The sequence below is a fragment of the Pygocentrus nattereri genome, chromosome 8, assembly GCF_015220715.1.
Source record: "Pygocentrus nattereri isolate fPygNat1 chromosome 8, fPygNat1.pri, whole genome shotgun sequence".
Taxonomy (NCBI): Eukaryota; Metazoa; Chordata; class Actinopteri; order Characiformes; family Serrasalmidae; genus Pygocentrus; species Pygocentrus nattereri.
The window spans coordinates 20,741,069-20,753,920 of record NC_051218.1 but is presented as its reverse complement, the minus strand read 5'-3'; the positions used below and the strand labels follow the sequence as shown (position 1 = coordinate 20,753,920).

At 42.4% G+C, this 12,852-nt stretch overlaps 3 protein-coding genes across 4 annotated transcripts in view; 2 read left to right on the top strand and 1 right to left on the bottom strand.

The window, feature by feature from the left end:
- The first annotated feature begins 768 nt into the window (after positions 1 to 768).
- ube2a (ubiquitin-conjugating enzyme E2A (RAD6 homolog)) lies at positions 769 to 6,270 on the top strand. The gene is made up of 6 exons (XM_017707137.2): positions 769 to 997; positions 1,240 to 1,320; positions 1,948 to 1,973; positions 3,386 to 3,475; positions 4,772 to 4,860; positions 4,953 to 6,270. Exons 1-6 carry the CDS (start codon positions 954 to 956, stop codon positions 5,079 to 5,081), a joined length of 459 nt encoding a protein of 152 aa, XP_017562626.1. The 5' UTR covers positions 769 to 953; the 3' UTR covers positions 5,082 to 6,270.
- A 90-nt stretch (positions 6,271 to 6,360) lies between these two features.
- Positions 6,361 to 11,854, bottom strand: nkrf (NFKB repressing factor). 2 transcript variants are annotated; one of them, XM_017707134.2, is made up of 3 exons: positions 11,727 to 11,854; positions 9,778 to 9,902; positions 6,361 to 9,573 (listed from the first exon to the last, which is right to left on the bottom strand). In XM_017707134.2, exons 2-3 carry the CDS (start codon positions 9,884 to 9,886, stop codon positions 7,277 to 7,279), a joined length of 2,406 nt encoding a protein of 801 aa, XP_017562623.1. In that variant the 5' UTR covers positions 9,887 to 9,902; positions 11,727 to 11,854; the 3' UTR covers positions 6,361 to 7,276. The 2 variants fall into 2 exon arrangements, with proteins under 2 accessions (XP_017562623.1, XP_017562622.1); XM_017707133.2 differs by lacking the exon at positions 11,727 to 11,854 and adding an exon at positions 10,362 to 11,636.
- The window catches only part of inppl1b (inositol polyphosphate phosphatase-like 1b), a 68,543-nt gene continuing 66,557 nt past the window's right edge, over positions 10,867 to 12,852 (top strand). The window contains exon 1 of the mRNA XM_037540661.1: positions 10,867 to 10,950. The gene's annotated coding sequence lies outside the window, so the exon portion shown is untranslated. The remainder of the gene's footprint in view (positions 10,951 to 12,852) is intronic.

Sequence of the window (12,852 nt, the reverse complement as noted above, 5' to 3'; positions counted from 1 at the left end):
GTAGCCAAGATCTTCTCCAGTCAATGTATAAAATAAGTGAGTTCCAAAAGAATTTCTCGGGGTATTTTAATGTAGGGAGGGAAATGTATCCAAATATATTTATTATTACGCATTGTGTCAAAGATAGGTTTGTCCACTTAAGGACAATGCCAGTTGGGACTGTTTTGAGTTGGGCTCCTTTAAATTTATGGGAAAAGTATATATTTTTTTTTCATAAATTGTTCATAGGAGAGGAAGCTGCAGTCATCATTATGTGAGAAATGCCCTTATCATTCCAGTGTGCCACAAAAGCTTGTTAATTCCTTGGAGGAGCTGAGAGGCGAGTATGTGGTAGTGACAGCATGGAACAGGAAAAACACTGAACAGTGCAGCACTCCAGGACAAGGAAGGGGAAACACTGTCTGAGAGCATTTACACAGCTCTCCTATCCTAAGGGCGGGGATGAAACTCTGAATAAGTGCAGACTCGATACAAAGTGTTCGAACGGAATAAAAGAAAATTACGCCAAAAGAAAACCAGTGACGTAGCTATCGCAAAAGTGGTACAACTCTATTTGTGACACATTTCAGGGTGTATATGTATAGGTGCGAAGTACATCCATTTATCTGAATTGATTGTGGTACTATTTAAGTCAGCGTGTACGTTGTTTTTGACAAACTTACACATGTCTTCCCAATCTGACTTGACCCACTGACACCTGCGCTAATTCTCTGTAATCTTTGAGCCGTCGTGTCTCCCCAGCCCTTGTAACTCAATGGTAGCGCCCAGGGCCGACAGGCTGCCTCAGTTCGGATAGCAGGAGAAACGATAGTTCAGCTAGCGAAACGAAGCTAACCCGAGGATTCACACACCGCGTCCCCGACCGAGGACCCGCAAACTCAAGATTTTAGTCTGATTCCAAACAGACAACATCGTTACCTTATGGTTAAGTTTTTGTTTTCGAATTAAACAAGATGTCAACCCCAGCTCGACGGCGTCTGATGAGAGATTTTAAACGGTAAGTGCGGTGGGAGAGGAGAGGCCGCCGCTCGGCTGTTTTGAGGGAGCCGGCTAAGCGGCTAAACGGTGTAGCCTGCCAGATCAAACATGGCGACTTTTTATGAAACTAAGTAATAAAGCTGTTCGGCTTATGTAGTTGGTGTCATTGCGACGATGTTCGGTTATTGAATTCTACTGAATATGTCGCCTGGACTCGTCGTGTGAATGATAATCAGAGACGTTTTTTCCGGCTTTTTTTAGACTCCAAGAGGACCCTCCGGCAGGAGTTAGCGGAGCCCCGTCAGAAAACAACATCATGGTCTGGAACGCTGTTATTTTTGGGTAAGTGTAACGGACGTTTGCAGCCGAGTGTTTTGTTATTGGTTTCTATAGACCTGTCTTTGTTATAAACTAGTAGTAAATGTATAACTAAGGTTTGTCAGAGGGTTAACGTTACCTGTCAGCTCAAAGGCTGATGACTCGTTGACGTTAGCTGGAAAACGCTGGCTGGTTGTGTTCAAGTTAAATAAAAAGCCTTGTCGCTCCTGAAGCTTAATGGTTCACAGAATAAGCTGTTTATCTTTCGTGGTCTTGTGTCTGTTGTGGATACAGTGAATATGACCTACGTTCCTTGTTAATTTCAGCCTTTTGTGTGCATTTTCATACACGGCTACATAACGCGTTCTGATGAAAAATCCTGCTCTGGTGTATATTTATTATCAGTTCCGTACAAACGAACCTTTTTGGGTTTTTATAGCCTATTATCAGAAAATGCAACCAGCAGTGAAACTACAGGTAGGGTGTTATGATGGCCTGAACCGCCATATCAAAAATGTATAGGTAGGGTATTTATTAGGTCCTTGGTATTGACTTAAATTTTATTTAACGGTTAGCTGTTTTTTTTTTTTTTTAAGAGTGACTCTTTTAAATAAATTGACACATTGCTCTATTTTTTTTTTACATCTCTAGCCCAGAGGGAACACCTTTTGAAGATGGTAAGTTATTTAAAACACTAGCGTTGTGCATGTAAAATAAATTTGGTAGTTAGTGAAATGAGTTCCATGTTTTTTTGTTGTCTTAGCGTATTATCAGTCTGAAATGCTTAATATCTGTGCACCCCCATTTTTATTTAGGTTAGCTGCAGGGGATATGATTATATGCTTTTAGATACTTAACTTTTTTTGATACAGGAGTATGTATGAGATATATATTTAGAATAGGGTTGTCTTTAGGATTTTTTGTTGTTACAAATCGCTTCTGGCTCCAGTTAAACTACTAGGGAACATAAGCACTCGATGTGAAATACAGACTTTGCATGGTTACATGTGGGTGAGAAGATAAAGGTGTTTAGCTTTAATGAAAATAAATGGATAGTGTTAAGAATAATCAAATACTCATTTATTGCAAATAGTCCTTTGTCTGAACAGAACTGCCCAGTGCTCTTTAGTGACCTTTAATACGTTGCATGGTGGAGCTTAGATTACTGTCTGCTGGTGAGTTTGAGGCATGTCTGTTAATGGGGTATTTAGGTCCAAAAGGAGATTTTCTGTCTGCCCATGTTGTAATGCCATACGGGTCAGTGATTAGGCCTTTCACGTAATCCTTTTTTTCCTCCTTCAGCAGCAGTATCCCTGCACCACATATCTGAGGCTTTAAGGGTTCCCTCTGAGTGTTTTTTGAAACAGGCTTTAGTTTAATGATACAGATTGATGCCCACGTTCTTTTGGGGGAACAGAGAACATGGATGTTCTTTTTCCTGAAATTATTGCAGCAGATAGTTGTCTGTCTTCAGGACTTAAGGATGCCACTTAACAGGCGATAAGGGTGGTCTGAAGTTAGGAAAAGATGTACTTGTCCATATGGCCAGCGGTCAAGAGTCTTTACTGCCTAGTGCTATTGACTGAAGGAATTTAATTTTAGGACCTCTTGGGACCTTGGACCTCTGTTTTATTCAAACTAAAGCTACAGAAAACTAGTCTGAAATTAAAAATATATATATGCCTCGTAAAGAGGTTTTCATGAGACATATTTATATGATGCTGAAGCATTTTCAGTTGTGCAATTTAAGACCGCCGTTCTGACTGAATGCATGAATCACGTGTGAATGAAAATGTAGAAATTTGCACAAATATTATTAAAAACATATTTCTTTTGTTGTTCAGTTGCAACGAACTGAACGGTCTGTATTTGCACTCCTGCCTCAGTTATTTTTACAGGTATAGGGAATGTTGATTATCATTCTAGTGAGATGTGAACACCTTGCATATTTTGGTGACCTGGGATGCATGTTTTTCATCCGCCTTATGCCTTAAAGCTGTATAATGGCATTTTTCACTGTAGGAGAAATAAAATTGTTTATCTGTGTAAATGTGTATTCATTCTTAAGTTTCTGTTTTTTTCTTTCCAGGAACTTTCAAACTCACGATAGAATTTACAGAGGAGTATCCGAACAAACCTCCCACAGTTCGGTTTGTATCCAAAATGTTTCACCCTAATGGTAAGCTTGACCGCATCACCACGATTTACTTATTATATGCATATATATCTCCTTAACATACACTATATTTCCAAAAATATTCAATCACCCATCCAAATAATTGAATTCAGGTGTTCCAATCACTTCCATGGCCACAGGTGTATAATACCAAGCACCTAGGCATGCAGTCTTCTACAAACATTTGTGAAAGAATGGGTCGCTCTCAGGAGCTCAGTGAATTCCAACATGGTACCATGATAGGATGCCACCTGTGCAACAACTAGTCATGAAATTTCCTCGCTACTAAATATCCCAGTCAACTGTAAGGGGTATTATAACAAAGTGTAAGTGATTGGGAACGACAGCGACTCAGCCACAAAGTGGTATGCCACGTAAAATGACAGCACGGGGTCAGCAGATGCAGAGGTGCATAGTGCACAGAGGTCGCTAACTTTCTGCAAGACTGCCAAAATTCATCTGGCCTTCAGAACAAGAGCAGTGCATAGAGAGCTTCATGGAATGAGTTTCCAAGGCCAAGCAGCTGCTTCCAACCCTTACATCACCACCCGCAATGCGGAGCGTCACATGCAGTGGGGTAAACATGCCGCCACAGGACTCTAGAGCAGCGGAGACGTTTTCTCTGGAGTGACAAATCACGCTTCTCCATCAGGCAATCCAATGGATAACTGGGTTTGGCAGTTGCCAGGAGAACGGTACTTGTCTGACTGCATTGTGCCAAGTGTTAAGTTTGGTGGAGGGGGGATTATGGTGTGAGGTTGTTTTTCAGGAATTGTGCTTGGCCCCTTGGTGAGAGATTTTAAACGGTGCGGTACAATTTCATGCTCCCAAATTTGTGGGAACAGTTTGGGGATGGCCCCTTCCTTTCCCAACATGACTGTGCACCAGTGCACAAAGCAAGGTCCATAAAGACATGGATGAGCAAGTTTGGTGTGAAAGAACTTGACTGGCCTGCACAGAGTCCTGACCTCAACCCGATAAAACACCTTTGGGATGAATTAGAGCGGAGACTGCGAGCCAGGCCTTCTCGTCCAACATCAGTGTCTGACCTCACAAAAGAAAAGTTGAAGCTGTTATAGCTGCGAAGGGTGGGCCGGCATCATGTTAAACCCTATGAAGAATAGGATTTCACTAAATTTTATATGTGTATGAAGGCAGATGAGTGAATACTTTTGGAAATATAGTGTGTCAGCTCTTGTAGTTGTCTTACTAAACTCTTCTACACCTGTATGAAGTGTGAGTGGGTTATGTGGATTTGATTTTTGGCACATACAGTGAAGAAGCAATTTCTCTCTTCAGTTTATGCAGATGGTAGTATATGCTTGGACATTCTTCAGAACCGCTGGAGTCCAACTTACGACGTTTCTTCAATTTTAACATCTATACAGGTATGTAGGGAGTAAATTAGTGTGTATTCAGATGTTTATGAAAAGTGCTTTTGTAATCACAAGATTTCACATGTACTTTCCGATGACTGCAGTCTTTACTGGATGAGCCGAACCCTAACAGTCCTGCCAACAGCCAGGCAGCTCAGCTGTACCAGGAGAACAAACGAGAGTATGAGAAACGTGTGTCGGCCATCGTGGAACAGAGCTGGCGTGATTGTTGACCCCCCTCCAACACACACACACACACTCACACACACACCCTGCTCTGAACGTTCAAAATTTGAACAGTACCTGGCCTCAGCCATCAAGAGGAAAACCATTGCGCAAAGAATAAAATAAATACACATCATGTTTTAAATCCTCCTCTTACTCTGTAGAGTTGTCTGTTCTGTAGCTGTTGCAGTTAGAGTGCTGTTGTGTTGTGGTCTCCCTCTTCATGCAGGATCTTATTCTTTGACCAGGACATTTTTTTTTTTAAATCACCAAAATGTACCTTGCCACCTCAAGGATACTTGCTATAAGCATTTCTTTGATCTATCCCTAAGTCTCCATGCAGGAGTTGGTCATGAACATAAGCTGTTTGGTTTTGGTTTGCTCCTATAGTGTGGCCTGATTGCATTTAGGAATCCAGTGGTTGCTCAGGTTTTGGTTTCCAGTGTGAATCTTGCTTTATGGAAATAGCCCTGGTTGAATCCATGGATTTATTTTATGTCTTTGTTTGTATCAAAAGTTCCCCCTCAAATCCGAATTACATGCTAAGGAATTACAAGATGGTCTTGCAGAAAACAGGCTAATATCAGTTCCTCTGTCATAACAGATTCTTTTACTTTCATGTTTGCAGACTTTACTGCACTGAAATAAGCTAAAGACAATTCTGTGAGACTAAAGCTGTACTAAAATGTGAATATTTTAGCTCTTTTTAAAAACCTGATAACTGTTTTTGAATTTGAAATTATTTAATGCTTACAAAGTTGTCTTTCTTACCCAAATTGAAATGGCATGCTACTGTTCTAAAAGGACTGTCATGAGACTTCCCTGTTAATTTCACAAAGCCCTTGCCATGAGCCTAGGACTTGGAATGTAACAAAAATGGTACTGATGTACTTGCAGGCTGTATGCATCTTCATTCTGTTCTGTTTGTCTTTTCCCAGTTGCAACTTGGCCATTTTCTTCCATTCTAATTTGAGTGCAGTTTGTTTTTATTTTTCTGTCACATGTGGATTGCTTATCTGACTGCCTGGGCATGATACTGTTTTATGTTTTTTTTTTTCTAATGCAGTGTCCATCTTAATTTGGGTCATTATTTTTCAAATGCACATCCTGAGTTCGAGTGTCAGATTTGCACTAGTAATTCATGTAAGAAACTGTACATTTTCTCACTTCTTGTAAATAAACAGAAAAATAAGCTCAGTAGTGTTTTTTTCTCAAGCATAAAAGGGAGAGCACAAATTTTTCAAGTTCAAGTTTCAAGTTCACTCAACAGATGACCAGTGAACCATGGACAGATTAAATTTGTTTAATATGTATGCCAAAACAAGCAGACACACTTAACGGTATTCACAAAACCTAAAGATTTATGTAGAGTAAATCACAAGAATGGCTGCTTAGGCATTTCTCAAAGGGAAGACAGTTCAGTTAACTAGCTTCCAGTGATGCCTTGGGTATTTTAAAATACCGCAAACAATGGTTATTTGACTGTAATGTGATAAGTGTGTAATGGTAGTCCCCCTTCCCAAATTGTACTTTTATTTTTACAAGTTTTTCTTTTTTTAAATAAATGTCTAACTTACTGCACATGAACAAGGGATGGATATATTGTCCATTGTGAAATTTTAATGAAAATGGAATGTTTCGATTTGAAAGCACATGCTGTCTAAAGATCCACTACTAATGTCCATATCCATAAAAATCACAGGATACAAGGTATGACAAACCTCAGTTAGTAAGGTAGCTTGTGTACATAATAGTGCCTTCAGTTAACCTAGCACAAACTACAGTAGACAAAATCTATGGCATTGTATGGGGGAAAGGAGGAGTGTGCCATCCATCGAAAAATGATCATTCTCTCAGGAATACAGACGCAACAGAGGGTGTTACCTGACGCTGTTTGAAAAATACATTTTATGCTCTTTTGAAGCAAATAAACAAAGTACGAATGATTTACTCATAGTAACGGTCATCTGTAACAGTATTTCCTAGTCCTGTTCCAGAGGACCCCTGCACTTCTGGTTTAGTCTGTGGTCCAACACATCCAGTTTAAACTCACTGAGGAGCCTGTTAATTAGCAGAATAGTCAAGGCTGGAGTGTTTGGAGTAAGGAACCCCCTAAAATGTGCAGAGTGTGGATACTCCAGGAACAGGGCTGTGGAAACACTGATTTATAGGTTTCTTTGAGGTTTTTCTTTGTTTCCCCCAGTCAGTGAGAGGCCTGAGGTTTCACAAGCTCATATCGTCCCACTTGCCCCTCTTGCAACAGCTGACCGATTAGCTGTTCCTTCTGCACTCTTCGGCTAACCACAAGGAAACGCTGTCTTCCCTGTCCGTAAGACTTGCTCCGTAGCCCATATTTTTGGGAGACCTGATGGATCTGTTTGCGCTCATCATTATTGAGCTCAGTGGAGAAACGCAGGTCATCCTGTCGATCTGAGCATGCATAATTACGTATGATTTCCTCAATATCACGCTTAGTCAGCTGATTTCCATGCCTGTCCATATCCATACCAAGTCCTTCCCTGGAAAACTGTTCCTTTACTATGATCGGCTCTGCAATTCCCTCTCCCTCTCGGCCCAACCCACCACCTGTCCAGCCCATCTTGCGGAGCAACTGGTTACCAATGTTGTCCTCCTTAATTTCTTGTCGCATCGATTCCTCACCAGAGCGAGCTATAATTTGATTGCGGGAAATGGCATCCACATGCCCCTCCTTCCTGAGGTTGGACTTTACCACTGCCTGTGTCCGTTTCAGAGTGGCAATGGCCTCCTCAGCTGCAATATGTTTAACTATCTTCTTGGGTCCAATGCCTGCAGCCACAAATTGTCCTTCTATGTAAACTTCACATCTCCACCGATGATCTGGTAGCACAGTAAATTTGTAGTCAGCAGCCACTTTGTTGAACTGCGCAGTGTCATTGATAATGCAAATGGCATTATCAGAGTTTTCTAAAATAACCAACTCACTGAGCTGTTTCTTACGGCCACCATGCTGGCTAAAACGGCCAGTGGGCTGGTCAAAGTTGTGGTTACCTTGAGGAAACTGTTGCAGCTGCTGCTGCGGCGGCGGCGGCGGCTGCTGCTGCTGCTGCTGCTGCTGATAGTGGTGGTGGTGATGATGATGTTCCTGATGTTCTTGATGTTGGCGAGCCGTCTGATTAGTTCGCAGCTTCTTCACAGCCTCCTCAGCTGCAGCATGCTTAGAACTCTTCTTAGATCCTCTGGCTTGAGCCAAAAGCTCATCTTGTAAGTATACACTACACAGCCACAGATTGCTGTTAGGTATCGGGTCAAACGTGTAATCAATTTTCATGCGGTTGTAGGCAGCAGAATTGTTGAGGATGCAGATGGCATCATGGGCATTCTCCATCAGGACAAACTCTGTCCAGTGTTTGCTTCTATCAGGCACATACTGACCCTTGGTATTGGGTGGTGGGTTATCCTCTGGGTTGCGGAGAGGTGGAACTAAGGCTGGAGTTGGAGTGTTTAACTGGCACACCACCATGTCATTGACATAATTACGCTTATACTGACGTTGTACAACACGAACTTCCACTGGCTTCATGAAAAGTTTGACAGCCTGCTCTGATGCACGATCCCTGGCACCATTTTTGCTACCAGAGTATCCTGTTGCAAGGTACACACACGAACACCTTAGCTCACAGGCGTAACCTTCAGTCGGCACTTTTCTGTTCTTAGGCAGATCAGCTGGAGGGATATCCTTTAAATTTACATAAATGTACTCCGGGTTAGTTTTGCAAGCTTGAATGCTGCGACTGAGGATAAAATTGTAATTTGGACCATCAGGTCCTCCCACAAATGCAGGATCCCGAAGAGTAACAGCTATAGCAGACGAAACCCTGCCAACTAGCCTCTGCTTCTCCTCCAGTGTTGCTGAGGGAACTGGGATTGGCATAGATGGTGTAGGCAGTAGGCCAGGGCTGCTCCTGCTTGGACTGTCATAAACTCTACTGAAAGCCCTGCTAGATGATGGTCTGTCCTGATGCCCATAGCCCAACCCTTGCCGCCCTGAATCCCAGCCTCCAGGCCTACCACCTGAATATCCATCAAATCTACTGGCTTGGGTAGGTGAGTTTGACTGTCTTGCAGTATGAGCCTCATATCTTGCAGTGTACTCCTGCTGCAGTTTTCCCATAAAGTTTAAGGTCGTCCCTCTACTGCCATAGCCAAAACCACTCTTGCTGCCGAATGACATGTCCTTGCCTCTGCGATCAGGCCAAGACTCATAGCCATATGACGATCCTCTGTCGAATGAAGAGGCGGATGAAGAACTGTAACCACGTCCACTGTTGTATGGCTGGTCTGGCTCCCTCTGTCTCACACTGTTCATCTCCCCGCCCCTGCGCTCCTTCTCATTCTCTTTTTCATCGGTACTCCCCAGGCAACTGCTGCTGGTGCTGGTGCCACTGACAAACTGCACTGGCTCGAATCGTGGTCTAGAGCCAAATTTTGACACAGGCATCTTCCTCATGGGCTCCTCTCCTGAAATAAACAACAGATAAACAATTTTAGTTCATGTCAAGTTACAGTCATCCTTGTGTAGACAAATTAAACAAGCAATGAGAAATCATCTAATTTTCAGCATGAGAAAACTACAATGCACTGCCTTTAAGACGTTTCTGGAATATATAAAAAGAATACAGAAGACAGATAAGTAACATTGTCAGACAGTCCGGTTACACTCACTTCCATCAGATGAATTCGGCCTCTTTTTTGCTTCAGCACTTGGGACTAGTTCATAGGAGGGCATTTCGCCAACATGAATCCCTTCTGCCATCTCAAGCACTCGCTGCATCAGTTGTGGGCCATACCTGTAAGACAGAGCAAACATTTACAGTTTGCATGTTTGTAGCTAAAATGCATTTAGACTTCATGTTTGCTTAAGTACTGCAGTTTGGGGGAAATTTTAAACGTACAACTAAATACACACTTAAAAACAATGGTTCTTCAATAAAAGCAAAGGTTCTATACCAAACCATGAACTATAGTACTCTGCATGGTCAAACAGTCATTTATATGATGGAAAACCAGTTGTACATGGCTCTTTAAAGAACCCTTTTTAAATGGTTCTATATAGCCACAAAAAGGGTTGCCTTATAGCCATTAGAACCTTTTTTCCTAGGGTGAAATTAGTAATAAATGGCTAAGCGTACCACGCACTCAGTTGCCTTCACAGCAATGCTCAAACCGTTAACGTTTAACAACGTGTACTTCACCATAAACAGTTCAAAATGTGCAACGAAAACGAAGGCGACTTAAAATCAACTCACCTGCATCCCATGAACACATGGTTTGCCCACACCATCGACAGGGAGATCAGCTGATCTATATGATCTGCTTCGTACTTGTCCAGGTGTTTGCTTATAAATAATTTCCTAGCTAACCACTGCTTGCCGCTTTCAAAGTTTTGTCGGAATGCCTCGATACAAAACGCCGCATTCATCCTGTTACATGTCTGATAGGAGCCACAGACAACGCCATTGCCACGACATGGGCCCGAGGCGACTCTTCAGGACCGCCTATTCCGGCTGCGCCGCACACACAGTCGGAGAAACTCAAACATGGTGGACTGCGCCAGGCTAGGCTAACTCGCTAACGCTAATACTGTACTTCCTACGGCGCTGGCTGTCTGATTATCCCTAAACCTACGACAGCACGACGTAGCACGAGCTAGTAGTTTAATCTACACGTTTACTATGAGCTTCTTTCCTGTTGTATATCTGTCACACATAACAGGCCAAATTGCCGGTGTGGTGCATCATCGTGTATGTCCCTGCACAACCTGCACCCCAAGGACCGTTTGGTGGCCATCATGTCCGCCTGAATTAAAATCCTGCCAACACGGAGCAGCACAGCCAGGTAACCCCAAATATGCTAACTAGCTAACTAGTTAGCATAGTAATATGTAGAATGAAACTTTTGGGGGAAAAAAAGATCTAGGCTATTCATTTGAGTTGAACATGTGATTCAAAAGTTTACATTAAATGATCTGATCCACTAACGTTAGCTGCGTTACACTCTTAGAAAAAACGGCATTTGGTTCAAATAGCCTAAAAGGCAGTCCTCCGAGGTTACACATTTCTGGCTAAGGTAGGTTAATTCATTCATCAAATACAACCGCAACAGGAAACCAGGGGGTGCACGATGTTTGGCAGAAAGGTGATAACCCCGGTTAACACCGGTTAAGGTAATAAAATCCACCAAGCTAGCCAGCTAGCTTCTTTGACAGTCTAGCGGCTCGCTGTCTAACAACTCGGCTAGCACAAAGGACTCGTTCGTACGCCGAGTGCACAACACACACATTACATAACCGCTAACTTAACATATATTTACGTGAGCTCGTTACTGCTCAGCTTCACTCATATATAAGTTCTCTGCATTATCCATTTCAACATAAACCAAGCTAACGCTAACTGGCTAATGCATTAGTGCACAACGCCGACGGCAAGCCAGCTAAGCTACGCTGCTAATTTGGTTGGCTGGGTGACGCAGTCGTAGCATCTGTAAATGAATTATTACACAAATCGGGCTCGTTTGAAACCAGCAGGTAAACTTAAATGTTGCTGCGAAGTCCTTGAACAGAATAAAAGAAGACGCGATTGAAACACATATTCCGCGTCTTTTAGAAATCTCACCTCGCTAATGGTGAAGCTCCGTCTGTTTACGTCCTCTGGAGTGGATGAAGCCCCACTGCGGTCGCTCAGCTCTGCGCCTCTGATGCAGCTTCAGTCTCATTCAGCATCAGAGCTAATGCTAATCCTGAAAAGCACTAGGCTAACACGTAGCCCGGACACAGCCGTTCATGTACAGTCTGACAGCAGATTTTCACTTTTGACAACAACAGTAATCAGAATCGGATCTGTTTGTTTTATGGGTCAAGAATGAGGAGAAATTTTATATTAACAGTGTGACAAACAGTTAAAATACGAGCAGAGAAAAAAAATAAAAACTGTAACATTAACAACAAGCAAATGTGTCGGCATAAGATGTTTGACAAATCTAAATGAAATCGTGTTTTAGTGTTATAGTGAAAAGGAATAAAGTTGGTAAAACAAAACCGAATTGTCAATTTGACAGGAAATTATACTCCATATGGCAAAGGGTATATGGACTAAGCATCCTCTAGAACTAGGGTGTTCTAGGTTTGCTGACTGAATCTGGCAGAACAGCCCTAAACCCTTTTTCCCCTTCTTCATCAGTTTTGTTCAGTTGGCACTGCATTCCGGCACATATTGTTCTAGTGGTATCCAGCAAACCCGGATTTAATCAGACAGATAGTGAGGCATCCTTTCTCGCTCCAGAGGACGCTTTTCCGCTGCCCCACTGTTAGTGTACTTTACATCATTCCAGCAGACACTTGGCTTTATGCAAGGAGATCTCAGACTTGTGCCTCTGCTCAGCCATGTCAAACCAACCTGTGATGATCCTGACAAACAGTTCTCATGCCACTTATTATGCTTCACATCTGAGAGCGATTTTTGTGCCTAAGCTTTTGATTTTGCATTATCAGCACTTAGAGTTGTTATTATAGGCGTATTATAGAAGTCATCCATTTTAACAATGCTAACTTTTTTTAAACCCAAAACAGAAAAAATAGCTTCTCCCTTCAGTGTTTCATCCAAAACCTTGGGATACATGTATGCACACTGCCTAGATATGAATGCCTAGTTTCACTGTCACGCCTGGCGCCCTTCAACTCCTTTATCTCCCCAGCATCAGAAAGCCCCACACCCCACGTATTCACTCATCTTTTGGTTCCCA

Excerpts from the sequence above, each read along its gene's own strand:
- ube2a (XM_017707137.2), top strand. The coding sequence starts at position 954 with ATGTCAACCCCAGCTCGACGGCGTCTGATGAGAGATTTTAAACG. Across the intron at positions 1,321-1,947 it reads TGGAACGCTGTTATTTTTGG|CCCAGAGGGAACACCTTTTG; the intron begins GTAAGTGTAACG and ends TTACATCTCTAG. Across the intron at positions 4,861-4,952 it reads CAATTTTAACATCTATACAG|TCTTTACTGGATGAGCCGAA; the intron begins GTATGTAGGGAG and ends CGATGACTGCAG.
- nkrf (XM_017707133.2), bottom strand. The coding sequence starts at position 10,534 with ATGAATGCGGCGTTTTGTATCGAGGCATTCCGACAAAACTTTGAAAGC. Across the intron at positions 9,903-10,361 it reads CATGTGTTCATGGGATGCAG|GTATGGCCCACAACTGATGC; the intron begins GTGAGTTGATTT and ends TCTGTCTTACAG. Across the intron at positions 9,574-9,777 it reads GCCGAATTCATCTGATGGAA|GAGAGGAGCCCATGAGGAAG; the intron begins GTGAGTGTAACC and ends TGTTTATTTCAG.